The 27,946-nt window shown below is 44.4% G+C and overlaps 1 protein-coding gene across 47 annotated transcripts in view; it reads left to right on the top strand.

Moving 5' to 3' along the window:
• CELF2 (CUGBP Elav-like family member 2) overlaps positions 1 to 27,946 on the top strand; it is a 786,924-nt gene that overhangs the window by 697,839 nt on the left and 61,139 nt on the right. For 41 of the 47 annotated variants that reach the window (XM_081046687.1, XM_081046681.1, XM_081046693.1 and 38 more), the window contains 3 exons: positions 7,530 to 7,578; positions 15,561 to 15,695; positions 24,026 to 24,105. In XM_081046687.1, the coding sequence (XP_080902813.1) occupies positions 7,530 to 7,578; positions 15,561 to 15,695; positions 24,026 to 24,105 (264 nt within the window). The remainder of the gene's footprint in view (positions 1 to 7,529; positions 7,579 to 15,560; positions 15,696 to 24,025; positions 24,106 to 27,946) is intronic. The other 6 variants (XM_081046716.1, XM_081046714.1, XM_081046711.1 and 3 more) reach the window with 1 other exon arrangement.

Genomic DNA, 27,946 nt, shown 5'->3' with positions numbered 1-27,946 from the left:
ATAAAGTTTTGGGGGATCCTTTCGATAATAGAAGATCCCTTCACAATACATGCACACGGTCATTTGGGGGATGCCGTGCCTCCAGTTCATGGCAATTCTTATGAAACTTATCATTTATAAAACTTTTTTGAGAAAAATTCAGAAAGTACAGGAGCTTTGGGTAGTTCATAGTCTATCACAAGATACAAAGGATTCTGCATGAGTCATTTTTGTGTTGTCTTGGAGTGAAAGAAAAATTCCAGTTCGTCTTTATGGCTGGAGTCTTAATTTTCTCATTTAGCGCGTAGCTCTTTTGTGAAATTCACCTCTTCCCCTTCCCTCTTTTTCTCCCTTTAAATTTTTTATGGACAGTTAGCTTATAATATGTGCCATCACGGCTGCTCTCTCAAGGGGTCAGGATAGGTTTAATAATGAGATGCATAACAGTGACTCTGTGAAGCCCATTTCAGGTTAAAAAATGGCATGTTTTATTGAATCTCGTGTTAAAGGTGGTTAACTCATCAATTGGTGATATCTGGGGTTAAACAAGTTTCAACATGAGCTCTCCTATGTGTGAGAAACCTGCCCTGTCACCTTCCTCTCAACCCGCTTCCTTCCCCCAGGTCTTCCATCTTCCAGACTTGGCCTGTGTTAACATTGGTTGTTTAAACTCAGAATCTCCCCCTTACTCATCGCCAGACTGAGGCAGAGAGGTTTGCAGCAGTCACTCTGGACTTTGTATATAATGGAAACTCTAGAGAGTGCAAATGCTGGTGCTCTGCAGCCCATCCTCAGCTCTGGCACTGTGACACGATGGGACTCGTAATGTAGGCAGTGACAGCTGTTGCCAGGGTTATGTACAGCTCCCTATACGTGAAGTCACCCCCACAGACTTCGGGTAATGGCTTCGCTGTGCGGATATATCCTCATTTTCATTTTCATGAGCCACAGCTGGGCTCTTGGCTGCAAATCAAAGGTCAACACATTGAGGGGTGAGAAGCGTCAGGTCCTATCTGCGATCTGCCATTCTGAATGCCAGGGGTTGGAAACCCCAGTTCTGGGGCCTTCTGTGTATGTGCGGGGAGAAGAGGAGGGAGCGCCAAATGACATTCACTCATTATGAGGCAGGATAAAGGGTGAGGCTTTGCCCTGGAAGGCTGGCATTCTCTAACACTAACAGCTCCTCGCCAGAGTGGAAGCCTGGCATGGCAGCTGTGCCTGCAGCAGACGGCAGCAGCCTGCTTCGTGTCATCGACGCCCTGCTTGGCTTTGGCATAGAAGGGGTGGCAAAATACGCTCCTTATCCTCAAGAAGCTCCAGCTCACTGAAAGCCTAGTCAGACAGGCGAAGCAGTGGACCCTCCGTGAGCTGCAGTACCAGCCATCTCCTCTGAGAGGCTCCACCTTGCTGTGCGTGGGTCACCGTACTTAATACAGAGAGGCAACCCAAGTCAAAGGAGAGGTTTCTGAGGACCACGCTTGGCTCCATTCCCTTCCCACCCAGGAGGGAGAGAGCTCTTAAAATTTCCCTTTTCATTAGACTCCATTGGTTTTTAAAGGAACAGGACTAAATAGACACCAAGACGTTAACCAGTACCTGACTGTGTAACTTGAGCAATAAAATGAAAAGGAAATGCACTCAAAGAAATGTTCAAGGGAATGGATTTAGAAGGCTTTCTCATAGAAATGTAAACATGAGGAAATATGTTAAGTCAAATTTGTTGCTATGAATCAGGATCTATTTCCAAAACAGTTGATCTTGGGTTCTCCCTGGGACAAGCATTCTCCTGTTGTCTCAGTGTGCTCCAAGGACACAAGATTTTTTCAGGCACAGCCAACCCTGTATGGTTATGGAGACGCAGTGTCAATTTAATTCATGCACGTTTCTTAGACTTCTTTGCAAAATTTCTTAAAGTTCAGGTGCTCATTTGCCATAGAGAGAAGGAAGAGAGAGCCCCCATTGGAACTAGCCTCAACCCTGACTCTGAGATTCCCTTACAGCCAGTGGCACGTTGGGAGATTGGAGGAGTGGCTGCTCAACACTCTGGTCTGCTGCTGTCTGCTGGGAACTCCAAGTGCGAAACACAGCACGGAGCTCCAACCTCCGGCTCCATCCAGCTCTGGCAGCAGACACCTCCAACGTCCCAAGCCACGACAGCAGCAGTGTCGGGAAGCAGCCATTCCGACACCATGGGTTTCTTCCTTAGTTGTTGAGGAATGTGGGGAGGGTGGGACCATGGGCTGCCAATACTGGTTCCTAGGGCAGCTTTCATTCAGGGTTAGGTCGCTTGTATTGTTGTCTCCGTACTTGAAATTCTCCGTTCCATGAATATATCCCCCACTCTTAGTCTTGTTGTGCTTCGCGTGTTTTGTATTTGGCGAATGATCTTTAGCAACTTCTAATGCTTCCTCTGTTGGTTGGAATGTAGTTTCATCATTGTTTAGTACCAACATGACCTATTTTCTCTTACTCTGTGCCTTTCAATGTGCTCTCCCTTCCCTGAAATGTCCTTCACTCATATCCCGATTAGCATTAAGAGACCTTCAAGATTGAACTCAAATGTTACTTTGGCCGGGACACCTTCTCCAGCTTGCCCTCCCTTGGTCTCGGTTGGGCATGTCTCCCAGGGGTTCCTGAGCTGTAGGTCTTAGCCCCAGCACACAGCATCACCTGGTGGGAAGTGGCTGACGGAGCTCAACCACTGCATTCAAGCTCCATCAGGATGAGAGCTCTTCCATCCGTGTATTCCCAGCAGCTAACAGTGTCTGGTAAAAGCAGAAATAAGGGAATGAGTGAGCAATCCGACCATCACACTGGATCAAATCTTTGAGACCGTTTCCTGTTGTAGGGAAAGAATCCCTTTATTGTAAGTGGGAACTGGAATAGAATGTCTGTTCCTTCCCTACTCCACTCAGCAAATCTTCCAGCAGTCTTTGGAGTCATGAGATTCCCGGGAACTAAAACAACATTATGAGACTGTCTCCAAACTAGTTTCTGTCTTCCTTGACATTTACATCCTGTATCTGATCAGAAATTTGTAACTCGGATGAACTGTTCATGATAATGAGCCATTCTTAATGCAGTACTGATTGGACACCTCTCTCCAAGAAGGTCACATTGCTTTACATACGTTAGCTACATTGTCTCAGTGCAAACCTGGAGTAGGGTGACCACCCATTAGGAATCCACCAGAGTCTGACAATCAAGAGCTCTGAAAAGTTGACTTTCAGTCCTTCTGGGTCCAGGAAAGACCAAAACAAAGGTCATGTCTTCGGTAGCTGCTTTATTACAGTCATGTGTCGTTTAGCAGTGGGGATACATTTTGAGAAATGCATCGTTAGGTGATTTCATCACTGTGTAATATCAGAGGGTGCACGTACACAGATGTAGACGGTACAGCCTACCATAGACGTAGGCTCTATGGCACAGCCTATTGCTTCTAGGCTGCAAGTCTAAGGTTACATGTGCAGCACGTCACCTTAGAAAACAACACGAAATTCATTGAAGCACAAGAGAAAAGGATGCAATCAAGAGATGTACTAAACACAAGATGTATGAGGCTGCTGCCAGCGCAACGTGGCAAACTGTTTTACAGCAAATTTATTATAAGTAAAAAGCATATACTCTAAAATAATGATAAAAAGTATAGTGTAGTAAATACATAAACCAGTAACATAGTCATTTATTATCGTTATCAAGTAGTAGGTACTGTGCATAATTGTATGTGCTACACTTTTAAACGACTGGCAGGTTTATTGACAGCAGCATCACCACAAACACATAAATGATGTGTTACACTAAGGTGTTACCATGGCTACAAGGTCATTAGGCAATAAAAATTATTCGGCTCCGTTATAATCCCACGGGACCGCCCTCATATATGCAGTGCGTCATTGACCCAAAATCATTACATAGCATGTGGCTGTATTCCCACATCGCGTTCCTGAGCCTTCTGGATAGTCCCAGGATTTTCTCAGGAGCTAAGAAAATCAAGAGTCGAGTCTTAGTTAATGCTGGTCATCCAGCTGTGGACAGAGTGTTTGGGGAATTGAGAGGAGGGAGTAGTGCTTTCTATGGGAATCCTGCAGGTGTCTTCAAACGAGTATCTGGCATCCACATTTCTCTATCATGGGCTCAGGCGTCACGTCCCACGTTGGACATTTGGTGGACAAGCAGTGTGACTGGAAAATCAGCACCGGATAAACATAGGGAGCTTAGATTTCTGATCCCAGCTCTGTCATTAACTAGCTGTGTGTCCTGAGTGGAGTCACTTAGTCCCTGAAGACCTATCAATTGAGAGCATTGGACTAAATGATTGCCAGGGCCCTTAACAGCTTTAGACTAGACTGATTCTCTCCCTACAGAGTTACAGCTCCCAGATTTCCTCCTGCAGACCTCCATGCACTTCACAGATTGATCTGAATGCTCGTAGCCATCTATCTGATGTTGGTCACCATTTTTCTGCTTTATGTATGTGCATGTGAACCACCATGATGGATCGTCAGCTCCCTGAGGGCCAGAGTTCTAGTCACTTCATTTTTGTGTCCCATACATAATGTAGGTACACTTATCTCCTCTGTCCTATACCTTTAACCTGTGAATCTTATCTGAGTCTTTTCAGCACATTGAACTGTACAAGTTTTTGCTACCTAGAAAGGAAAGACTCTACCCCATCCTCCGTCAAGCTCCCTGTATCAGCCCCCTTTGTAACTACTCTTCTTGAAATAGTAGTTTGCATTTATCTTATCCGCTGTTACCTTCCCTGCTACTCCCCCGATCCCTGCAAGCCAGCTTTCTGGCCCCCACCACTCCACAAAAATTGCTTTTGATTAATTCCTTAAAGAATCGTTCATTGCCAAGTCCCAAAGGACTCTTGGGCGTTTTCATCGTAGCGTCTAGCAGCACTTGCTCTGACCACCACCTTGTCCCGGAAACTCTCCCCTCGTGGCTGCTGTGGGACCAGTGATTCCTGCTCCTCTGACTGCCCTTTGCTCTGTCCCTCTCGGCCTCCATGGTTCTGTCCCTGGCTCGTGGCTCTCTCCACTTTGCAGTCCCTCGGTGGACAGGTTCATCCAGGCCTGTGGCCCCCACTGCCACCTCCCCGAGTGATCACGATAACTTGGGACACACAGTCACAGCTTCTTTCTAATCCAGTCACATCAGATGCTGCCTGTTCAAACCTGTCCGCATCAGTCACCCCAAAACGACTTTCTCATGTTTTTTCTGTTCAGGCAATGATGCACAGTATTACCTGGGGTTCTCGCTCCCCCTCCTCCCCACAACCAGCCAGTTGCCTCTGAGGGTTAGACTCTCACGTGGATGTTTGCAGTAGCCTTTTCGTTGTTTTCTCAGTCTCCCACTGTCGCCAAAAAGGGCTTTTCTAGAATTCAAATTTGATCTCGTTGACTTGGCTACTTAATTCCTCTATGACTGACCATGGACTTCTAGACAAAATTTTAGTGTCTTAGTTCACAAGATCCTCTGAGACCTGCATGCCCACTACTTTGCAGCCCCTTCTGCGCCCCTCGCCACACACATTTTGGCAACTTGCTATGAGAAGCTGTGTTCTCTCGCCACTGTGTCTTTACATGGGATATTCCATTGGTTTCAAATGCCATTTCCCCCTCCTCTGCTGGCAAGTCCAGCTTGGCCTGTAGGACGGAACCAGATGCCAGCTTTGCTGAAAAGCCTTGTCTCGCCTGGTGAGGCAGAGTACGGTGCCGGCTCCCACACCACCTCGTTCTTCTGTCGACCGCAGCACCTACCATTTGCTGGGGGGGGTGGTGTTTACATGTCAGTGTCCCCCCCACACCGTGAGGGTCTGAACTTGGCCTTCGTTCCCCACTTCTCAGCCGAGTCGGGGACACAGGTACCTCACACACACACAGTTGCTGAACAAGTGGATAAAGGCAGGCTGCAAGCATAGCTTACGGAAAGACTCAGTCCATCTTCCCCCATCTTAGCTTTCTTTTGTTTTGGGTCAGTCTTTCTATTACATGTAAGAGGCCACATTTCTTAGTCCAAATCAGGAGTTCCCACAGTTGACTTTTGCCTGCTTTTTAGGTGTATATTCCAGTCTTTTTGGAAAAGTCTGGTCTACTTACATCCCCTAAACATTCCATTCTCATTCTAGACTCTCTTCTACAAATGGAACAGATTAAGGAATGGAGTGGAAATACAAGTAGACCCTGCATCTCAGGGCCTGTGTTCTATGCAGAAGAGCATCTTGCCTGGTAGAATAAACAAAGCAGCTCTGAATTATTTAGCCTCTCCTCCCCTGACAGTACTGCCTCTTTTCTCTTCCTCTTGTGTTTTGAAGACCCTGGCAGGCGTTAGCTGCACATGGTCCTGACTGCCTGATAATAATTTCCCATCATTTAAGTGCCAGAGCCAAGTACCATTCCCCTTTCATTTAAATTAGATAAAACCCAGAGCTGTGGCTTACAAGTGATGGAAGTCCACTGGGGAAATTAAAGGTTCAGAGAGAATGGGACCCATTATAATAAAAGCATTTGCACAGCCAGTGATTCTGTCTACCCTGTGGCTCTGATGTTCCTTGGGGTAGGATGAAATATGAAGCAAGAGGACCTTTGAAAGTAGTTTGAGGAATTTATTTTAATTGGAAATGGTGGCAGCATTCTGCGCTTGGAGTAAACTGTGCAAACCGTGCACAGTGGTGTGATTGGCATTGAGTAAAGGGCCGGAGAGGCGCAGATCAGCCATGACTCGGGATCTGGGCCACACTTTGTGTCAGGTTCTTTCTACTCCTACATGTGCACTGAATGAACGGAATCGGAAGGCCTGTGCCTGCCTCCCTCTCCCTTTCCCCCACCTTCCCCCCCTCCCTCCCTTTCTCTCTTTTTCTCCCTCCTTCCCTCCTTCCTTCCATTCTTTCAGCGGCTCTGCATTCCTATCCCACACTTTGTGTTTAATAATGGCCCCTGATTCATTCAACTACTAGACCTTCAAATTACTCACAACACCAAGACCTAAGAAAAACCCATGCAGCAGGCAGAAGGGCCAGGAGCAAAACAGACCGTCTGCATTCAAATTTCTAGTAACACGAAGTAACCGTAGTTCATTTTATCCTGCGCATCCTATGCCCTGTGAATTAAGCACTTGACATACATTTTCTCATTGAGTTCCCACAGCTCCACTGTACAGGTGTTCTGTCCATTTGGCAGATGAGAAAACTGAAGCTCGGAGAAGTAAGATACTTGTCCAAGTGAATGGCAGCACCAGATTTACCTCCAAGGTACAGGCAGAAACCATATTGAGTGGCAGAACCAGTTTTCAAACTCAGGTCTGACTGCAGAGCCCAAGCTTTAAAAGACTGCCCCAGTGCCCCGTGACTCAAACGGGTTCTTTCTGTTCCTAAATATAATGCACAGGGTGCATTTTAATGTGCTGGCTTTCACCTGGGAGAGGTCTTGTTGTTATTAATGCATCCTGTTAACGATGTCAGTGGTCAAGTTTAATAGTGTGGGATTGCTGAGACTGTTAATACAGTTGTTCAATCTGCCTTTACTTTCTCACTTTTGTATTTTTAGATGCATCATCCCATTCAGATGAAACCTGCAGATAGTGAAAAGTCAAACGGTAGGTGGTGACCGACTGTCTCATTTAATGTCTGTTGCTTTAAGTTGAGAAGTCAGCTGGGGAAGGGAGACGCCAGCCCCAGTGGCTTTTTCTCTCAGAAAGACAGAGGGAACTGCTCCAGGAAACGTGCACTGTGGTTGGCACGTCTGGAGAAAAGTGAGCTTCACTCTCCTGCCTCATTTATGTCTGGTGTAAAGGTCTGTGAAGTCGTTCCCAGAAATGGTTTTCCATGTCCCTCGGTTGGGGCCTTGCTCTGTCGGTGACCCAGTGGCCTTTGGCTCTTGTTTATTTGCTCCCATAGGGCAACGCTGGCCTCTGATGGGGATGAATGACCTTACGCTGCACAGGGATGAGCGGGAAAGCATCTCCCGCTAAGAACTGCCTATCTCTTTCCTCCTTTCCATTGCTCCTCTTTGGCTCGGAGGCTGTCTTACTGCGCCCTCCTCTAAATTGTACCAACGCATTTGCATGCAAACTCATTCAGAATTCAGTCTGCTGATGATAGAAACACACACTCAGTGCAGAAATCTGCTTTTGATGAGGTCCGTGAAATAACTGAGATTTGACGCTCCAACACACCAGAGGGTTGATAGCCACATTTCTCTCTGTTAAGCTGTTGCTTCCATTTGTACCCACCTTCTGTCCCTGTTTTGTCCTTTGAATTTACTGAAATGGATGTTAAAGGACTCGTCTTCCTTCTTGTACCTCAGAGCTCACCGTCCCACCAGACTGACATAATCAGCACGCTTTCTTCCACAGGCAGTTCTGCAGCTCATTACTTAGTAATCAGGGCAGAAGCCGTGCATTCAGAGGTCTGCATGTCGGCACATGTAAATGATGAGTGGGCTCTAAATCTCTCCACAAGCTATTGTTTGCTAATTGTAGTGCGTCCTGCTTCCTGGCTGCTTCGCAGACTAGGAAGTTTTGAAGAGAATCCCATGTGGCATCGAGGGCTGCTGGCCCCTGGTTTGTGTGTCGGGGTGTAGACTGCAGTGCGTTGCTCCCCATCTTCTCATCAGCCGCACACTTTTTTGAGAGTTCATTCCCTGTTTCCCCCACGGCCTTATCACAGGCATGGCATTTAGTGTCGGAGGGTCTAAAATCTGCCACTGCGTTGTTGGGGGACCTTGGTCAAATCACCTCATTCCTTTATTTGACAGTTACTTCGTGAGTACTTACTGTGTGCCAGGCATGTTGCTAGCTAGCTGGGGCTGCAGAAATAAATTAAAAAAAAAAAAAAAAAGACTACAAAGACACTGCCCTGACCTCATGAAACTTGCATTCAGTCTACTGACCTAATAGGGTCTACTTGTCATTTAAGGACTGAACTTTTAATGTCCTCATTAATAAAGCAATAACGGTAACTGCCTCACATCGTTTGCCTTTTTTTTTTTTTAAAGACTCGTACGAGATGTTTGTAACAGTGCTTTGTAAATGACAGAAGACGTCTATGCAGTGTTGATTATTGGTACCATCCAGATTTTAACCCAGGCCTTACAAGGTGTTGCCCTGCGCATGTCCACCCAGGCCGAGGCTCTACACCCACGCCAACTCCTAGAACCCTCTTGCTCCAGAAGTTCACGGCTGCAGTCTGCTCTACTCCTCATGGGAGAGCGGGAGTTTGTATTCGTGGCATGAATTGTGTCACTTGAGATTATCTTGGAGCTTCTGGCCCCCACGGGATGCCCCCTGCCCTTTGACTCCATAATTCTCTAAACTGTGTCAGGGCAGGGGCCGTAGAATGAAAGTCTGTGGAAAAGAATTTGGTCTTATTTCTGAACCTTAGGTCATAGTGACAAAGATGTGACGAACTAGACAACTGAGTTGGCAATGTTGGACCTGAAATACCCAAATAGCTGAACCATGAAGGGATTTCTTCTTTTGCATTTTCTACTTGAATTTCATGAATCCTAGCGTAGAGAATCCCTTCCATAGCACAGCTGCTGGCAGCTATCACAAATGGTCCATTGCCCTGGCTGTCCCATGTCAACTCCGGACACTGAGGGTGACGTTTGCATTGGGTCTAGAACCACAGCAACAGAATAAACCTTCTGTCAGCACACCTAGTTGTGCATGATACCGAAAGCCAAGCAGGACCGAGTACTGCTTTACTAAGATGAGAGACTACCTAAAAGTGCCATTTTTCAGGGAGCAATGTGGGGCACCAGATAACAACTATTTTGAAGAGACTGGACTTGACCCCTGCCCCTCCACTTGCTAGCTGCATTCCGTAGCCTGACCCAACCTCCTTGTGTGAAAGCCGCTTTCAAAGTGTGCTTCTTGATGGAGGCTCCAGTGGGACCTCATCTTGCATAGACAGGAACAAGGTTCAAGGTTCTCCTCGGACCTGATGGAGCGATCAGGAGAAATGTATAATTTTTGAAAGCAAGTGATAAAAGCTGCAAGCCTTTTCTGATTTCACATGGCAGTTTTGACAGGTAAGCATAGTTTCCAAAGCTCCAAGAGCACAAAGATTTCTTTGGCTCAGATGCTCGAAATAGCTCCTGTAGTTGTGAAAGAAGAATAACGAGGCCTAATTGCACTTTTATTGAGTTTGCTGACATTTATGGATAGCACAAAGGGCTCATCACAGTGAGACAGTTACTGCCTTCATTATCACTGTGTTCCGATATCTAAAACTTTGTATTTGCTGAGCAAGAAAGGGCTGCTCGTCACAGATTAATTAGTGATGGACACATGAATTCCAGACACACAATCACTCTTTTCAGCCTTTGTCGATCTAGAGATCCTAACGAAGGGAACCTCTGTGGTGAGCTCAGAAATGTTGAATCTGCCCTCTGCATCAGCCGTCCACTGCGCAGGCTTCCGAAATCTCCCTGGCTTCCTCTAGCCTGCCCTTTGAGTTGGCTCTGATTTAAGCTGCAGCCTCTAGCACATTTATACAAACTCACTCGTGTTACTCCTACCTTCATGCTTCTACTGTGCCAGGTGTCCCCCAAAAAAAATTTTTTTAAGCCCACTGCATTAGCAGTAAAATGCTGAGGCCTTTAAGACGAACACTGAATCAATACCCAGATTTCAACAGAATCCAACTTTTTCGTTATTCTTCAGTTGCACACAGTTGAATGATGGGGCCGGAAGGGCACTGGAGGAGGTGTAGATTTCAGCACACCTAGTTACTTAGTTACCTAGTTTAGTGCAAACCTAGGTACTCTCTCCAATTCTCCTTATCATTGAAGGGCCTGTTTTCCAGCTTTTAACCCTTCATCGCTATGCAGAAAAAGGTACCAGCTGTGCAAGACTGAGAATTAAATGCAGTTGCTGGATCTGCAGTTTGTGTCTAGCCCTGAGTGGTAAGACAAGCATTGAGGTTGCCTTTGGTTCTGAGCGTGGGGTCTCAGTGACTGCGGTCAGTTCACTTAGGCCATGCTTCTGGTTGAGAGGACTGCTTTGGACTCTGTAGACAGAGCATAAATCCACCCCGTTTTAACCTTCCAACCTCATAACTTGTCTGAGATCCTTAAAACCTCTAGTCCAGAAATGCCGTCCATGCCCCATCTCTTTTCTCAAGGCCTCCGAAACCCCCAGTGAACCACGTGTCAAGTTCAGAGCTTGTAGGAGTCAAGATAACTAAATATTTTGGGGAAGAGAGAAGACTTACAAGGCTGCAGTACACACAGGAATCACACCCATCCAGTCACGTTCTGATTTACTGGAAGACGAAGAAATAATTTTAAAATTCAAAGTGGAGAGACTAGCTTATTTGAAGGCACTAATTAAATGCCATATGTTAGCACTAACACATTGTAAACCTGTTAATTAATTCAGGCCACCCCAAACCCAGGTGTGACTTTGACGGGTTGTATACCAGGGTGTTAGCACAGGCTTACAATTAGGGAATCTTTACCAAAAAAAAGTTTCTATTCCCCGAACTTAAAAAAGTCCCTACTTCTAATGTTAACCCTTTCTTATTTGAACCACGAAAGGAGATCTTGAAATGGCCCCTGGTCCAGAGAGCCTTCCAGATCTCTTGTTATCTGTGATAGTAACCCCACCTGTATAGCACGTTATAAAGTACTTAGAAAAGCATTTCCCCTCATTTATTCATTGGTTATCCTGGAGGAAAATAGACTTTTCCCCATGAGGTCAGGAACCTTATCTTTTCATTCTTTTTAAATTTCCCCTAAAGCATTTAGCATAATATTATGCACATGGTAGATTTATTTAAGCGATCAGCATCATTGTGGATTAAAAAAATAAGTGAGATACTTATTGCCCATGAATACTTAGGAAAAACCCACCAAGACATTCATCAAACATTGATGAAAAAGTTAAGTGGATTCAAGACAATTGTAGTTATTTGAAATCTTGACAAAGCTGTTTAGGGATCCTTCGCGTGGGAATCCCAGGAAGAAATTGTTGAATACATTTTCACTGGAAAATCAGGAAAACTCAGGGAGCGGAAAGCTGGATATGTGTGGTTGTCCACGTTTTGCCATTAAAGCCAACATGGCCCAGCTGTCAAAACCACAGAACACTCTTGACGAGCAAAAGATTGCCAACAGACAGCCTCCTTTACGCGTGCGCATGCGTGTGCGTGCACACACACACGCAGGAAATTAGCATTTGGAATAGTATATGGATGGTCTAGGTTCCATTTTTTTCTTAGTTAATACTTGTCTGTCTCCCTGCCTGTCTGAGTTTACCCTTCATGATGACGAAGGAGTCAGTCTGTCCTAAATGGTTTCCGTTTTCTTAAGATTCATCTTAGTAAGAAAATCATTTTTCAGCTTACTGAAGAACTACCTGTTTTGTTCAGTGTCATACTCCTCTAACGCTCGAAACCTACAAATTGTTTTAGCTAAATGCCATAGTTATAGGTTTACCAGTGAAACCAAGGACCAACTGGGAGTGTATCATGTTCTTTTGTCTCGAAGAACCAAAATCAGATTCTTTAGAATCAGAAGAAATAGAGTCAGAATTTATTTTTACTCTCGTAAAGATATCAGCCATAGCTTCCTCAGGTGGGAGCCCCAGGAAGGAGGAAGATGAAAGGTGGGAACTGCAACTGGAAATCACTCCTGCCCTGCTGCCTACAGCAGTCAGTCCCACCCCTGTCCCCTTCTGGTTCTAGAGAATGCTGCATCCTCTCACATGTGAAGGGGTCTGGAGTCATCAGTCCTGCCACCACAAACACCCATGGGAAAGGAAGCTCCTTTACCGGGGGCACCTCATGTTTCCAGCACTTTGATCATTGTTGTGCTAACACTGCCCTTGACTTCCTGTGCTTTCCCTAACTCCCAGGAGATGGGCAGTGGCAGTCACTTACTCTGAAGGGAGAAAAAGGAACCTACATTTAAAATTTTTTATCTATAAACAGGAAAACAGGTCCTCAGTGGCCTCCCTCCAGAAATCAGCCAGTGACCCCCCCTCCAGGAATCGACCAGTGCCCCCCCCCCCCGGGAATCGGCCAGTGACCCTCTCCTCCAGGAATCGGCCAGTGACCCCCATGGCCTGTGTCTACTTGATGAGTCTCAACACGAGCTGAGGCCCTGGACCGTCTGTCACCTTCCTGATACCTTGAGCCCCTCTCTACAGATGAAGCAAAAAATGGTGTCTGTTGTCAGGCTGCTGTCCTCCATCTGTCCCAAACGTGGTCCTTACTTTTTGCTGACTCTGCACCTTGCCCACTTAGTACACGCCCCCCCTCCCGCCACCAGTCTATCCGGCCCTGCCCAAGCTCCTTAAGAGCTAGCGTAACCGTCACGTCTTCCAGCAAGCCTTTCTCAAAGTCTGTGAAGCACAGCTCATCGCTGTCAAGTACTGTGGAGTTGTGGTTTCAAGCTGTACTCCTTGGAGCCCTGGAGTTTCTCTGCATTATCTTCAGAGCAGCCATAAGTATGGAGAGAGACTGGTGGAAGGGTTTCTGGGCGCCAGCACCCCCGAACCCCCAAGTACTCAGTCAGTTCCAGCATATGACTGGCCCACCTTCTCTCCAGCATTTAAGAAAGAGAGAAAGGAAAGAGAAAAAGGGAAAAACTAGAGTCTGATGCTTTGTTTAATGGATGACATTTGCTGGAGCTCCGACCTGAGTCTTACTCCCAGCATGGCTCTCCCTTTAAGCGTCATCTGCTTTCTCTGGGCTTGCAGGAAACACAGTAGTGGGAAAGAACCCTGGGCTGGCAGTAGGTCAGGGTCCAGGTGAGGCCACCTATTTGCTGAAGACCCCAGGCAAGTCCCTCCCCCCTGCCAGGCCTCGGGGTCCCTTTTAGAGTTAGGCCAAACATCTCAGTTCCTTACTTTAGTCTGGGGTTCCGTGACGAGGAGCGCTTAGCTGACTCACTTAGGCCCCTCAGAACTACACTGTCCAATATAGCAGGAGAATGTGGCTGTTTAAATTTAAATTAGTGAACATCAAATTACATTAGAAATTCAGTCTCAGTCACAGTAGCCACTTTTCCAGTGCTCAGGAGCCACGCATGGCTTCAACTACTGCAGTGAACGTGTGTAGAACGGTCCCTTTCCTGCCACATTCTGCTGGAGAGCGCCTCACGAGAGCAAACGCCCTGTCCCCTTCCTGCTGCGTCACTGTGAGGTCTTCACAAATGGGTCTTCTGTCCCAGCTCCCAGAGGGCGGAGGCCACGCGACAAGTCTAGAATGCATTCTTGTGGGGTAAACGAAAATGAGATGCTGTCCAGGAAAAGAATAAGAAAAACAGAAATAAAAGCCAATTAAATAGCAATGACAAGATGATAATGCAGATTTAAAAAAAAAAAAAAAGAAAGGTCTCTACATGGTGATGGACGGCATAGTCCTTCCCGTAAGCCAGGATGGTCTAAGGAGCTGCGGCAGCCAGCTGTCTTTCTTTTTAATTTGAAGAAATGGATTGAAATGAAACATGTGAAACAGTAAGACTTCTCCCTGAGAGGTTCTGTGACAGTCTCTTGCTCTCTCTTAAAAAAATAAAATAAAATAAAAAGAGACTGCCAACACTGTCCAGAACGCTGCTGTAATTATGCCTGTAATGCTAAATGTAGGCCAGCCGTCCCGAGCACAGCTTGCAGATTTTGAGGAAAGTCTCCCAGGTCATCTGAGTAAACCTTCCCTTCCCTTGACTTCCGTCAGATTCCAAGGTTAGAATTTGCACATTGTTGTTCCGATACCCAAAATGCATTTCTGTTCATCCAAAGTCCTGCCTCTGAATGGGAAGAAGAGAATGGTTCCCTCCTTCTTCTTTCCTTGGTATGCGTTTCACCCCCAGCACCAGGCCGTCCTGACATGATTCTCAAGGAGCCACAGCCCCATGCTCTTCACTAGAACCTCCTTCCTCCTTCGTTGGAACATGCAGACCACATGTGCTGCCCCAGTTAGGGCTGCACAGCCCAAGCCAAGGACCAAAGGTCATTTACTGGCTTTGCAGAGGAATGGAGGTCTCTCCCCTAGCTAGTCTGGGTCCCTGGGGATGAAGCTACTTGAAACCGGTGGGGGGGTTGGGGGGGAGAAGGATGTTTTCCTCCATCCAATGCTTTGTTAAAAGTTTTGTTTCCTATTCTACTACATCTGCTCCTGTTGTTTTTCCTCTCCTGACCTTTTTCTTTCCCTGTCATTCAAGTTAAAAGAACATCTACACACACACACACACACACACACACACACAAAAGAAACAAAGAAAATCCGTATCCCAAAATACCTCCATGGAATGGTAGTGTTTAGTGATTACACGGAACTTTAACGTTCTCGTGCACACATTAGGGTCAGTTTCCAAAGGGGGAAGGTCCTCATGGTGTTTTGTGTCCCTATGAAGACCTTTCATGAGTAAGAGCAAGCTCACAGAAGATGCCATGTTCAGGCAGGACCAGGTGGGGGGAGCAGAGGTGAGGTGGCATGTGTGGGGGCAGCTGGCAATCTGAAGAGTCAGCCTTGGGACCCGGGCACAGTCTCACCCGGTTTGATGTGGTCTTGAAGCATTGATTTCAAGGAAAAAGATGACCTTTCTTCATGCATTATTTTTATCTCCTAGCTGTGGAAGACAGAAAATTGTTCATAGGAATGGTTTCGAAGAAATGTAATGAGAATGATATCAGGGTGATGTTTTCTCCATTTGGCCAGATAGAAGAGTGCCGGATTCTCCGGGGACCTGATGGGCTGAGTCGAGGTGAGTGCGCTGTGGCCCAGGTTTCTCTCCTGAAGTGCTGATTGGAGCTCTGTCCCAGTCAAGGTAGCTGTAGGCGCCGCACGCACAAGAGGTTACCCTGTAATACATCCCAGGTGATAGAGTTATCCAACCTGAACTTTTCACCGGAGCCGAAGTGATCACCTTTTATTTCTCAAGTCGGGAAGGTCTTGGTGCCAACATATTAGCTCAGGTTATCACTGTCAGGCGGGAAGCCAGCTGGCTGCCCTGTTACACATCCCTTTTCAGTCTCAAATTGAAGTAGGTATTGGGGGAGGGGGAGAGAAATGTGGAGGAGGAGAGAGAATGTTTGTTGTTTTCATCTTAGTTTCTGGCCATGCCGAAGAGAAATGTGAAGGGTATGGGCCTCTCGACAGGGATACAAACCAAGAGAAGAGGTCCATGTTCCCACGCAGGGCAGAGCAGAGACAGACTCAGAGTAACCGGGGCCATCTTGGGGTATCAGGCTTTTATTTCCAAGTGGAAAAGTCCTGCGTGCAGGGAGTCTGTTCAGTGACAGATAAATGACTTTTACCAGAATAAGGTTATAGGCTCCTCTTTGTCACCATGATAGAAACAGAGGCGGTGGCTCCGAGCACAGATGAAAACCAGCAGCTGTACAACGTAGCTGGCCATAACTCTTCTCTCCCCATGTTTGCCATCTCCCTTAGCAATGCCACACACCCCCTTCCTTAAACCACTCGTAGGCAGTCACGGACTGTGAACGCCCGTCCGACTGCAGTTTCCCCATCAGTCCAGGGAGGCCCAATGGAAAGCAAGGCTGTAAAACATCGTTTTCAGTTCTTCTAAGAAATCCGTATGTTGGCAACACGAAGAGGACTTCATTCTACTAATGTAGTTATCAGTGCGAGTTCCGTGGGGCTATTTAGAAATGTCTTTTCATTCGCAGCCTCTGGTTCTGGGACAGAACTTGGCTTCCCAAACCAAGTATGGAAAGAAGAGGCAGGGCCTTGCATATCAAGGCACTGATTTTCACCCGTCTCCCTAGTCTTACATAAAGTCAGCACCACGTGAGAAAGAACACTTCTTCTTTTGACTTTTAGACAGAACGCTTCACGATGTCAGCTGCTAGAATTGCAAGCCCAGAGAACAAAAGTGTTCCACCCACATCCACCTCCCGCTCCCCAAACGGAGGAGTCTAGAGGAAAGCTAGAAGGAGGTGGAACAAACAGTTCCAAGCTTGTGATCCCTGTATTGTCTTCTGAAGGTGTTTAAAAAAGTAGAAAAGCGGGGAGGAGGCTGGAGAGCAGAGTGTATGCGTCCTCTGACAGTCTGAACCCCTTGTTACAAAACCCTCACTGAAAAGATGGGGTTCTCTAAAAGCTGACTAGGACACGACGTTGAGGTAGATCCCCACACAGCAGAGCCAGTGCCCCAGGCTCATGGGTGGCCTGCCCCCTGTGCCATCACTGGTGTCACCCCAGGCCGTCCGTCGTGCTGGGGACCTGCCCACCCGCGGCCCCTGTCCTGCCTCGCTCAACAGCAGGATGTTAGGCGTCCGTCCTGGGCCCCCTGTGCCATCCCAGCAGATGCACGCCATGTGGTCATACCTTGGTTCTGCTGCTGTTACGATAGACGTGTGCCCACGGAGGCCGGCAAACCAGGAGAGAGAACACGGGGCTGGGGGAGGCAAGGGGGCTAAACGAAGACTAAAATATGCAGAAAACACACAATAATATTTTTGCAATCCCTTTTCTGCTGCCAACTTTGTAATTAGAACCACCATTCTCTCTTGTTGTTATTCTCAGTCACTCTTCGGTGTTACCATTGCATTTTTTTCATTCGCCAAGGCATATAGCAAGAACAGAAAAGCAGGCTCCTGAATTACACATAGTGAAATTCATAGCGGCTTGGAGGTCAGTGACCTCAAGGTCCCATCCCAGAATTTCTCCTGACATGAAATGCAACCATAATCAGCTCATCTTCCTACCTGTCTACCTCAGTTTCCCCATTTGTTAATGCAGCAGTCATCTGACCTGCATCTGTCATAGGGCCTCCTTAGTTAGAGACGTGGAAGGTTTTTCTCTACAAGCATACCATCCATGTGACTTAGTAGAGAGACCTTGACCGTGAGTTAGGAAGGCCTGGCTTCTGTCTTCCCTCTCCTGGGATGGGCCGATTCATGCAGCAACCCTCCCTCTCACTTTCTCCATCTGTCCTGTGGGCATAGTAATGAATGGCATTGGTGCCCGTAGCGACTAGAGCTCCTTGAGCACACATGAGTTATTTCTGCAGATAAGATTTTTTAAAGCAGCCCAAACTTTCCTAGGAAGGAGCAGGACACAGGACTTGATGGGAGACTCCGGCCAATTTGGCCATTTGGTTGATTAGCTGGCACTAGACACAGAAGCAGCGTGTTTCTGAAACAAGTTATGGAAAACCCTCATCAATATTTTATGGAATGAAGACTCAATGGAAAGAGTAGAATCTTCCTCCTCCCATTTTTATTTTTTATTTTTAATGGAAAAATAATTTCTGGTGAACTGATGAGAATTCCCCATGGCCCAAAAGAAAATAGTCATCTATAACCATTTGTTCTGAAATATAAAGACAGACAGTGGTAGGCTTTTCAATTAGCAGGACCCAGGGGCTCCTGGGTACAGAGTACTGCTCCTGAATCAGTGTATTTGTTAAAAGAACAATTCTCTTGCATGCTAGTGTTTTGCTTTCATTAAAGAATTGCAGTTTCCAATCAAATATTAATAAGTGTCGCTCATTAGTGGCACTGCAGATAAAGGGCGCTCAGCACTTATGTTCTCAGTGCCTATTGCTGGCTCAGCTGGTTCAAACATAAATAGCTAAAAATTAAGTGAAATGAAAGCATGGCTGCTCTGAAAAGTACCTTCTAATGCTAAGCGAGGGTATAAACTAGTCTATCAAAAAGTTTTTAAATCAAACCGTTTGGTTATGATGAGGGAGCGGTGTCATTGAGTGGTTTACTTTTTTTCCTTTGCTTTTCCCAGTTCAGCCACAAGAATGGTGATGACAAAGGGAGCAGTGAGTGTGGCTGGCCTCCCCCAGGTAGCAAATGTCATTTCTTCTGTGGCACGTCAGTGGTTTAGACGCCCCCCGATAGGCAGTAAGCTGCGATTCCTCCAGGTTGTTGACTCGGTTCCCCCCCCCTCCAGAACCAGGCTCATGGCTGCCAGGGCCTGCACCTTTGCACCTGTCAGGCCCTGCTGTACTCTCAGGTAGAATCACTGTCTATTATTTTAAAAAAAAAAATTAGGATTTACCAATTAGTGAGGAAGCCTATATTTCCGAGTCCCCCTATTACTCACCAGCACACGGGTCTATGCCAAGTTCCACGACTGATCCCCACACACACACACCCAGGAAATTGTCGCGACGACACAGATGGCACCTAGCTCCTGCCAAGCACATTGAAGCCACTCCGCCAACAGAAGGACTCTGCCTCACAGCACACAGTGTGCCCACATCCGTACATGCATTTTCCCCTTTGGAGGCAGTAACCCATTCTGCCCTCTTTTCCAACTTGGAAAACCTGGTGTGACATGCTTTCAAGCACCTTCATGAGACTCAGCTCCTTCTGCAATGGCAGATCCACCTCTGGGGCACGAGAAAACAAGGCACACCGGGCAAGGCGCCCACACAGGGCAAGTCGACAGAGGTGTGTGCTCTCAGAATCCAAGCTCGGGGCTCCTGAGCCAGTCCATTCACGTGATAATGTCACCTTGGCATGTTTCCTACAATGCACATGTTCTCACGTACCCATAAGCCCACAGTCGGAATGAACTTTTTGGGTACAACCTGCAGGGTTTTCTGCACCATGGCAAGTCAATATCTGTAACTCAAAGACAATGAAGGAATTTTTTCATTTTTCTGTCCCATAAAATGGATTCAAATCTTCACTGCCATGTAAGGTAACTTTCTGCTTGTTTAAGAATATGCCAGCTGTGTTTATGGTGTTCCAACATTCTCTTGCCAAAACCCCTGACAAATGAATTGGCAATATTTTCAGGGGGTGTTGGCGAGCGCAGACTGGCCTCGTTTGTTTTTTGTTACATCTGATCAGAATGTTAGGATAGGGCTTTTGACTCTTAAAACATGCACACAGAGAGGGACCCAGTTTTGATTCCGACATTTTATACTCACCCATGTAGTACCTGAGCATTCAGATATGTAGAAACTTCTATCAGTTGCACCCTGGATTGTTAATTGCATCTTGTCGTCTTGGTCCGAATACGGTCGTCCCGTCTCATCTTGGGGATGAGATTTTGCTAACTGTTAAGCCCTTGTCAGCACTTAACCTCTGGACCTATAAATGAATGATCTCTCCATGCCAGTTTTAAATAAACAGACCCATCATTGGCGCTCGTGTGTTAGAGTGTGAAATTTTTTTTTTTGCTCCAATATGATACTGATAGCATATGTTTAATAACCCCTGTCACTGCTAAAAAGATGCAGTGAGGAAATTTGTCTGCATTGCGATCTTTTTTCAGCTGCATGGAATCTATAAATGAGTTTTCTCTAGGTTGAAATCTCCTTCTTGCTGCACAAGTTATTTTAAATCATGCTTCCTTCAGTGGAAATACATCAAGCTGCTGTACCTCTTTCAAAGAAGTAGCAGAAAAGTAAGAGGCCCAGGCATTTGTACGTGCTTTTAAAAGTGCCTGTGTTTTTTATGTGTGTGTGCAGAGCAAGAATTCATCTAGTTCCCTAAAAATTCTCTTGCAGCCAAGAGAAAAGGTACAACACCTTAGTTAAGATATCCTTTCAATTGAAATGACAAGTGTAATAGATGGGTTCCAAAATCTTCTCTGTGACAGGGCTGCGTGCTCTCCTTAGATCCTGTCTGTAGGAGGAAATTACTTTGTGAAACCTTTCCCCAGTCAATCATTTATCTGTTTTAGCAGCAAGAAGGCAACCTTACCGCAATAAGAAGAATTCAACTCCTTTTCATTTCTATTAGCAATCTCTGACATTCTGAAAGTGGAGACAATAAATAATTGCAAGGTAAATGACAGGTTAGCCACATTTACAGATGGAAGTTTTTCTTTTTTTTTTTTTTTTTTTAAGTATTATATATTCAGAGGCTTTAAGACAGTAGTATACAGGCTATCTTACCTAACCCCCTACCTTATCCAAAAAAAAATGTAGCTTCGTTATTTTGGTTCCTGTATCTTTTCTCCCCAGTCTACTTTCTCTTGTATTTTGGTCAGTAGCCAGAGAACTAACTGCTGAGACAGCATATCCATCAGTCTAGAAAAGCTAAGGTGTGGACCGTACAAGAGCAGAGCGTTTTTCTGTCCAGATCAGGCTACCCCACTGCGCCCAGAAGCTTGTTCTTAATTGAAGAAAGGGACACTTATGACCTAAGTTATTTCTGTCCAATAGAAAGCCTTCTTGTTGTCTTGTAGAAGGAGCTGGCAGGCAATCTCCGTGTAGGAGATTATGTTAGTAAAAAGCCCCAGATCTGAGGCCTAACCCTAAAGCCACCACAATGTCGTCAATGGTGTTGAAAAGAAAATTGAAATCTAGCCCGAGGACTACCACTTCCTCCCATTTTGGAGAAATTACAAAGGTTAACAAGCTACCAGTCCATAAAACATTCAGTTCTGAAGTTGTTTCACTTCACCCAGAGTAGCATAGAGAGTGAATTGTTTTATCACATGCTCTCACTTATAAATGACAGTAATTTTCCCTCTTAAACAATTGAACACAGTTCAAGAACACAGTTCAGAACTTGACAGAGCCCCTAAGGAGACAACTTCTCTCTTACCGCACCACTGCCAATAGAATAAAAAGGTTAAGGAAGTCATCAGATGCGTCAGATCATTTTTTTGGATGGGATAAGGATCATGTAATTAGAAGCATCATTCAGGCTTTAATTACAGGTTTCGTAGACGAAAGGGCAATGGGTTGAGTTTATAGAGATATAATTTTATTGTTCTATTGCTAACACTTTTCTTTTGAGACCTGCTAATTACTATATCTCTCTCACTAAGTTATTTACAAAAGTTCTGCTTGTTCCGAAATTGAGGTAAATGCATAAACTGTGCCTGATTGATTTTTGTTGACATTTTATATGTTTTTTATGCATTCTTAATCTCCATTTGGAAACTGTGAGTTTAGCACATCGTCCTGGATAATAAGAGCAAATGAGCTGAATGAAACAATCTTCCTGACTGTTAAAAGCAGAGTTAGTCCAGGCTTTGCATGCTGTCAGCTATATCTCCATTAGACTATTTGCTTTGGCCTTCATTGTAGTCTCAAGATAAGAAATGAAAACAGGGAAATCTCTGAGTGTTATTTTTTCTGTTAATAACATCAATAGTAATGACAATGGTTTTGAAGAAAGATTACTTTGAAACGGATGGTAAACTTGGGACTCTAGCATGTAAGAGCCGAGCATCAGCATGGAAGCCAGCAGAGGTGGTGTCATCTGTCTCACACTCTATTACACACATCATCTAGGTGCCTTAGAAAAGGTTGCCAAATTGCTTTTATTGATGACAAACGCTGCAGCCAGTATAGGCGCAGGTCGCATGTTTAAATACAAGCTTCACCAGCTGCTGTAGTGTCAGGGAACTATAGGAAACATCTCAGCATTCAGAACGAGCTGTAATTCAGGCTTCAGAAGGCCAGCTTCACTGGGAGGGGAATGGGAGAGGAATCTCCCATGCACTGAGAGCTTTTGTGTGTTAAAAATTACAGCACAATGCAAAAAAAAAAAATGCATTGACTTAGTTTTATGACTGGATGTTGTTGTGCTTTGGGATTAATGGGCAGGCATTGCCATTTGATAAAGGTGCTAATACAGTATTGACTTGATAATCTCACCAGGTACACATGCAGAGCCAAAGAAGGAAATATAGTGTTTGGCTCCCAAATTGATTTACAGACACCAAACAGTCCTCTGGTTGTTTGGATGCAGAACTTCTCTTTGGCTTTCTGGCTGCAGGGGCAAACGTCCCTCACTGTGGATGCCAGCATTCCACTTCCTTTGTGTTTACTCTGAGATGACAACAGGCTGCAGCCTCTGTGTTTAGATCTGCTTCATTTGGAAACCTTCTAAGTAGTAATAATAGTAATGTTTTGAGGAAATTGAGTGGAACACTAAATTATTCTCTGATACCTAAGTTCAAACTGTGCAAGGCTAAAGAAGCTGAAAATCAATGCACTATTAAAGTCATTAGAGATCATAAGTGAAATAAGTCTGCATTGCTTTAGCTAAGCTTTTAGTGTGCTGTGGTTTTATTATAAAATCAGCCTGAATCGGCATTAATTTCACAGACTCTTTCTCAAAGAAGCCCAAGGGTGCATGATGAATAAAATGTAAATTTCAAAAGGCAGTGTTTTTATTAGTGAAAAGGGCAGTGAGCCGTGTAGTTGGAGCAGCAACCTGCATGGTGACCAACGCTGCTGCAAGGAGCAGAAACGCACTACATATTCCAGTTGTTTTACAGAACGCACGAAAAAGAGCCAGGGGAAGTTGGATGGATCTCACAGGAGACATTCAGAGAAATGTACATTGTCTGGAGAATGTTAGATTTTAGGTCAAATCTCTGATATGTATCAGAAAGTCACAACTTCCAAAAGTCATGAAGATGCTGTACAAATGAAAAAATCCAATGCACAGTTTAAAATTTTGCTTTATATACACTGTTGAATCTTCTCAGAGTAATAGAGCATTTGTTTTTGTTCGTAATTAATAAGCACTAAATAGTGTATGCAGCATTTGGTACATTGGTTTGCGCTTAAATGGCATCAATGTATATTTATCCATATATATTTTTAACCACCCAGCAGAGATTAGATATATTTATTTGCTGACATTTCAAGCTCTTGGCATTTATTTGCTCATTTGCCCTTGGTGTGAGGATTTTACTGTTTGCTACTTACACGTCGATGCTAAAATTTGAAATCCAAAGCCCTAATGTGTGGATGCCCCAAGTAAAGATGATGAGCCACGCAGAACATGTAAAATAGCAACTTTTTATTTTAGAAAATGCAAACTAGATCTTGCTCATGCCAAACCCCATGGCTAAAACGAGTACCCAACTTCCTTCCCCTCGTCTCCATTTTAAAAAATAAACTAATCAATCAACAGATCTTTCTGCGTTGGTCAGATTAGCAAGTCAGCACTGTGTGTTAAAAAAGCAAAATAAGATAAAAACCAAAGAGAGAAGTTGTTTATTTTTATGTACTACTGAGAACAGTGTCGTCCTGTGGCAGTTCTCGTAGACCGTGTTGGTTTAACAAGCGTCCAACCCTTTTGTCTTGTTGTTTTTTGTCTTTCCTGCTCCCTGTCCCCTTGTTTCCCACAGGCTGTGCGTTTGTCACATTTTCTACAAGGGCAATGGCACAGAATGCAATCAAAGGCATGCATCAGTCTCAGACCATGGAGGTACTGTATCGTCTGCCCTTTCTTTGTTTTCTCTGTGCAAATGATGGGGAATGGTGACGCAGCTGTCTCCTGTGTGGATTGTTCACATGGCAATCACAGATTTAAACTTTCACCATCTCTCTTCCTTCATTCATAGCCTCTCTCTCTCTCTCAATCTTTCTCTCTCTCTCTCTCTCTCTCTCTCTCTCTCTCTCTCTCTCACCCCCCCCCCCCGCCCCCACCCTCTCTCTCCCCCTCCCCTTTCCCTGAACTTCTCCCCTAATGACTTGAAGTACATTTAGGAAAACCTTCCCCCTAGTCTCCATTATTTTTTTTTTTTTGAGCCTTTTATTGCAGTGGCCCAGGGCCCGCAATGTAAAGTCATGATGCAGTTTAAGCCAGCTTATCGTTCTGTATCTAGAGGATCGGATCACATCCGGGCCTTAGCACAGGGTGGGCACGATGAGCCATGAACAGCCCCACCCCAAATCACACCTTGCCCTGTGCTGACAGGGTTCATTTTTTCGGTTTTGGTTTTGGTTTTGGTTTTTTAATGTGGGGTCAAGTTATCTTTAGTCAAACAGAATTCTGTTTTTGCATCAAGAATATTGGAGAAAGTTACTACTTCTCCTACTTCGTTTAACCAGTGACAATGATCATGGATGACAGTCCCCTTAAAAAGTACATTTGTCTCCTAACTAAAACAATGACCAATTACTAAGAAACATAAAGGCTCAAATTTGGTCTCCTAATGAGAGAGAGTGGCTTTTGGGGACGACGAATACGCTGGTGTGGGTGTTCGCCCACGAGTCCAATGCACACAGAGGACTCTTACTTTTGTCTGGGATTTGGGTCATGGCCTTGCAGAATTTTGCACAAAAGCATTCCAAGAGTGACATGCTGTTCCTTATTCTGTACTGTCTGATAGAACCATTTGGGAGTGCATGTGCTGCCGTATTACGTACACTGTATCTTTGTGTATGGGTGATCTTTTCCACAGGTGGCCTTGTGGTGTTATCTGAAGTTATGTTTTTCATCTTTTGGGGGAAAAATATATTTTCAATTTTATGTAATAATGCAAGATTTTCTTTATCAATTGAGCTTTTTTTGCCTCCATCTCTTGGGGGTTTTATTTTTTGTTTGTTTTGTTTGTTTTTTGCAATGCTGCATCTCCCAAAGCATGCTGGGAGCTAAGTGCTCATTATGCGTCATGTTTTGTGGGCAACTTTTTTACAGTGAGCTAAAAGGTGGGTGGGAAGGGAGGAAAGGAGTGTGCATGGCATTGTCATTAAGTGTTTATTGTACTTTTCTGAGTTTTCACATCAGCATTGCAAAGCCTATTGTCTTTTTCAAACTTCATTTTGACTTTGATATTTCTAACATATCTTATATAATCACTGTGTTTTCCTTTCAGTGCAATGCATTTTTAAGACACTCTCTCCCCCCTACCTGAAGGCAAGCTCAGGTGAAAATCGGACATGATAGGAGATAATTAGCAGGATTTGAAATATCTAGCAATCCAGTCTTACACAACATGCTGTGATACATGTGATACTTTTTGTCCCCCTTTTTCTAATCGTAGGCTGCTCCATTATTGTGGATCAGTCTGATTTCCAGCTTCATTTCAGTTTGGAGATTAAAATAAATGCTGTTAGGAAAAAGAGAGTCTTCACCTGTATTTATTACCTTCTATGTACGTGTTTCATTCTTATTTTTATTTCCTGTAATCTAATGATTTGTACCTAAATTAGTCTCACCTTAGATAAGTATGTAGCCTAAGTTCTTTCAGCTCTGTTAAAAACATTGTCCCCCCAGTTCCTTCACTCAGAGTGGCCCAAGTAAAGCCACGCAGAATGCTGACGTGGGGGTCTGGCTTCTCCTATGTTAACACAGACGGAGAGCTCAAGGACAGAAAGCAGAACTGGGTATGAACCCGACCCAAGGAAAAATAGGCTCTCTAAATGGAAAGATTCTGCTACAGAGAATGGGGCATATTGAGTCTTAGGAATTCCTTCGTCCTTTGTTATTAATATCTTTATTATAAAAAATCATATTTGATGCACTTGTTTTAATCTGGACATCCATGGTTAAGCAACAGGGCCCTCACACACTTAACTGTCTTGTTTAATTCAAATACTACTGGCATTTAAATGGAAAATTGTGCATTATGCAGTTACATTTCAGTTGTACAACTGATGCTTGTTTTGTTTTTTTTTAATGAATTACATTATTTTCAGGACCCTGGCTCACATCTTTAACCAAGATGCATTATCTAAGAGATTCTAATTCAAAAGGATGTGAATGTTAAAGTTTAAAAGAACACGTTCTTTAAAACAATTTTTTTTAATATCGTGCCTTCTGTTTTTCCACTGTCCTCCAATCTGTCCCTATCCCATGTATCCCTTTCATGGTTTAAGCAAGATTTTTGTTCTTTTTTGTTTTTTGTTTTTTTAAACTATAATCATTGGCCTGATTTTCTGCTTTTATATCATTTTTTGGTATTTAAGGAAGAAAGAAAAACAACAGTAAAGGTACTGTTAGGAGCAGATGCTATAGTTTGTTATAGAACAAATTTGATACAGCAGTCCTTTTCCATGCAAAACCCTTTCTCTGTATAATTTTCATCTTCAGAATATATTGCCCTCTTTAAAGTATGAAATGCTGAAATATGGGGCAGATTTAAAAAATGAAGTCTAGATCTTTTTTAATGATGGAAATACTACTTTTATGCAATTTACTGACCTTCAACATTCTGTACTGTGACACTGGCTACCAGAGCTGAAGACCGATACCCTGGAAGTCCAACACTCAAACAGTCACCTCATTTTCCTCACATTTTTTGTTTAATAGCAGACATGATAGCCTCACTTACTCATAGTTACATCCTTAATAACTACCCAATGGTGATAAGAAAAAAAAATGCAAGAGTGTTTTCTAGGAGAAGGAAAAGTGACCCAAAGGGAAGAGAAAGGAAAAGCTCATTTAAATAGGAATATAAAATTTCTGAGAGGAATAAGGGAGGTCTATTATGCTGAGTTTCAATAAAAGTTTTTTTTTAATCACTTGGGTAGAATTACTTCTTTTTACCTCAGCAAATTTTAACAGCTTTAATTGTGATGAAATGTGTAAGCAAGCTATACTAAGAAGGAGAAAAGAGTGGGGAGGGAAGAGAAAATGTCTCTGCTGAGTCTTTACCAAGTGCAAATGTTTAAAAGGTGCCTGCCAATGGAAGTCTTAGGCCCTTATTTTCCCTAATGATTTTATCGACATCAAACATGAATTCGTCCTATCATATAACCCTTGGCCATGTTCTCTCACTACCCCTACTCCTTGCCTTTTAAAGGAAATGAAAACTGAAAGAAACTCCTAGAGCGGTAAGGAAAAGAAGCCAAGTACAGTCCTCTTGCTATTTAAGATTCATCTCCTTTGACTAATTTTTTTTTTTTTTTTTTTTTTTGGTTTGCAGTAGCTCTGGGGACTGTGGAGAGTAGAGGTGATACAGAAGGAAGAGAATTCTTTCTGAAAACATGGGAACGATTACGTTGGTCAATGCCTATGTTCCCTGAGTATCTCCTTCCTTCGTCCACGTTTCTTTCTAAAACAAATCCGCTTCTCCCAATTACAGTGCTGGATCACCGTGATCCCCACAGTTCCACAGTTCAAAAATACATAACCTAAAATTGAAAAGAGTAAAAACACAAAGAATGAGACACATCCCATTGCAACTCTTCCCCCACCCTCCCAGCCCCTCCAGCCCCGCACTTCCCCCCCTCCCCCCTCACATGTAGGAACAGGCAGACACACAAAACAGGTCTGTCTTTCAGACAAGCCAACCGGGAAGCTTAATTAAAGAACCTTGATA

Source organism: Rhinolophus hipposideros, assembly GCF_964194185.1.
Source record: "Rhinolophus hipposideros genome assembly, chromosome: 1".
Taxonomy (NCBI): domain Eukaryota; kingdom Metazoa; phylum Chordata; class Mammalia; order Chiroptera; family Rhinolophidae; genus Rhinolophus; species Rhinolophus hipposideros.
Note: the sequence above shows the minus strand (reverse complement) of the source record. Positions and strands in the feature narration are given on the sequence as shown.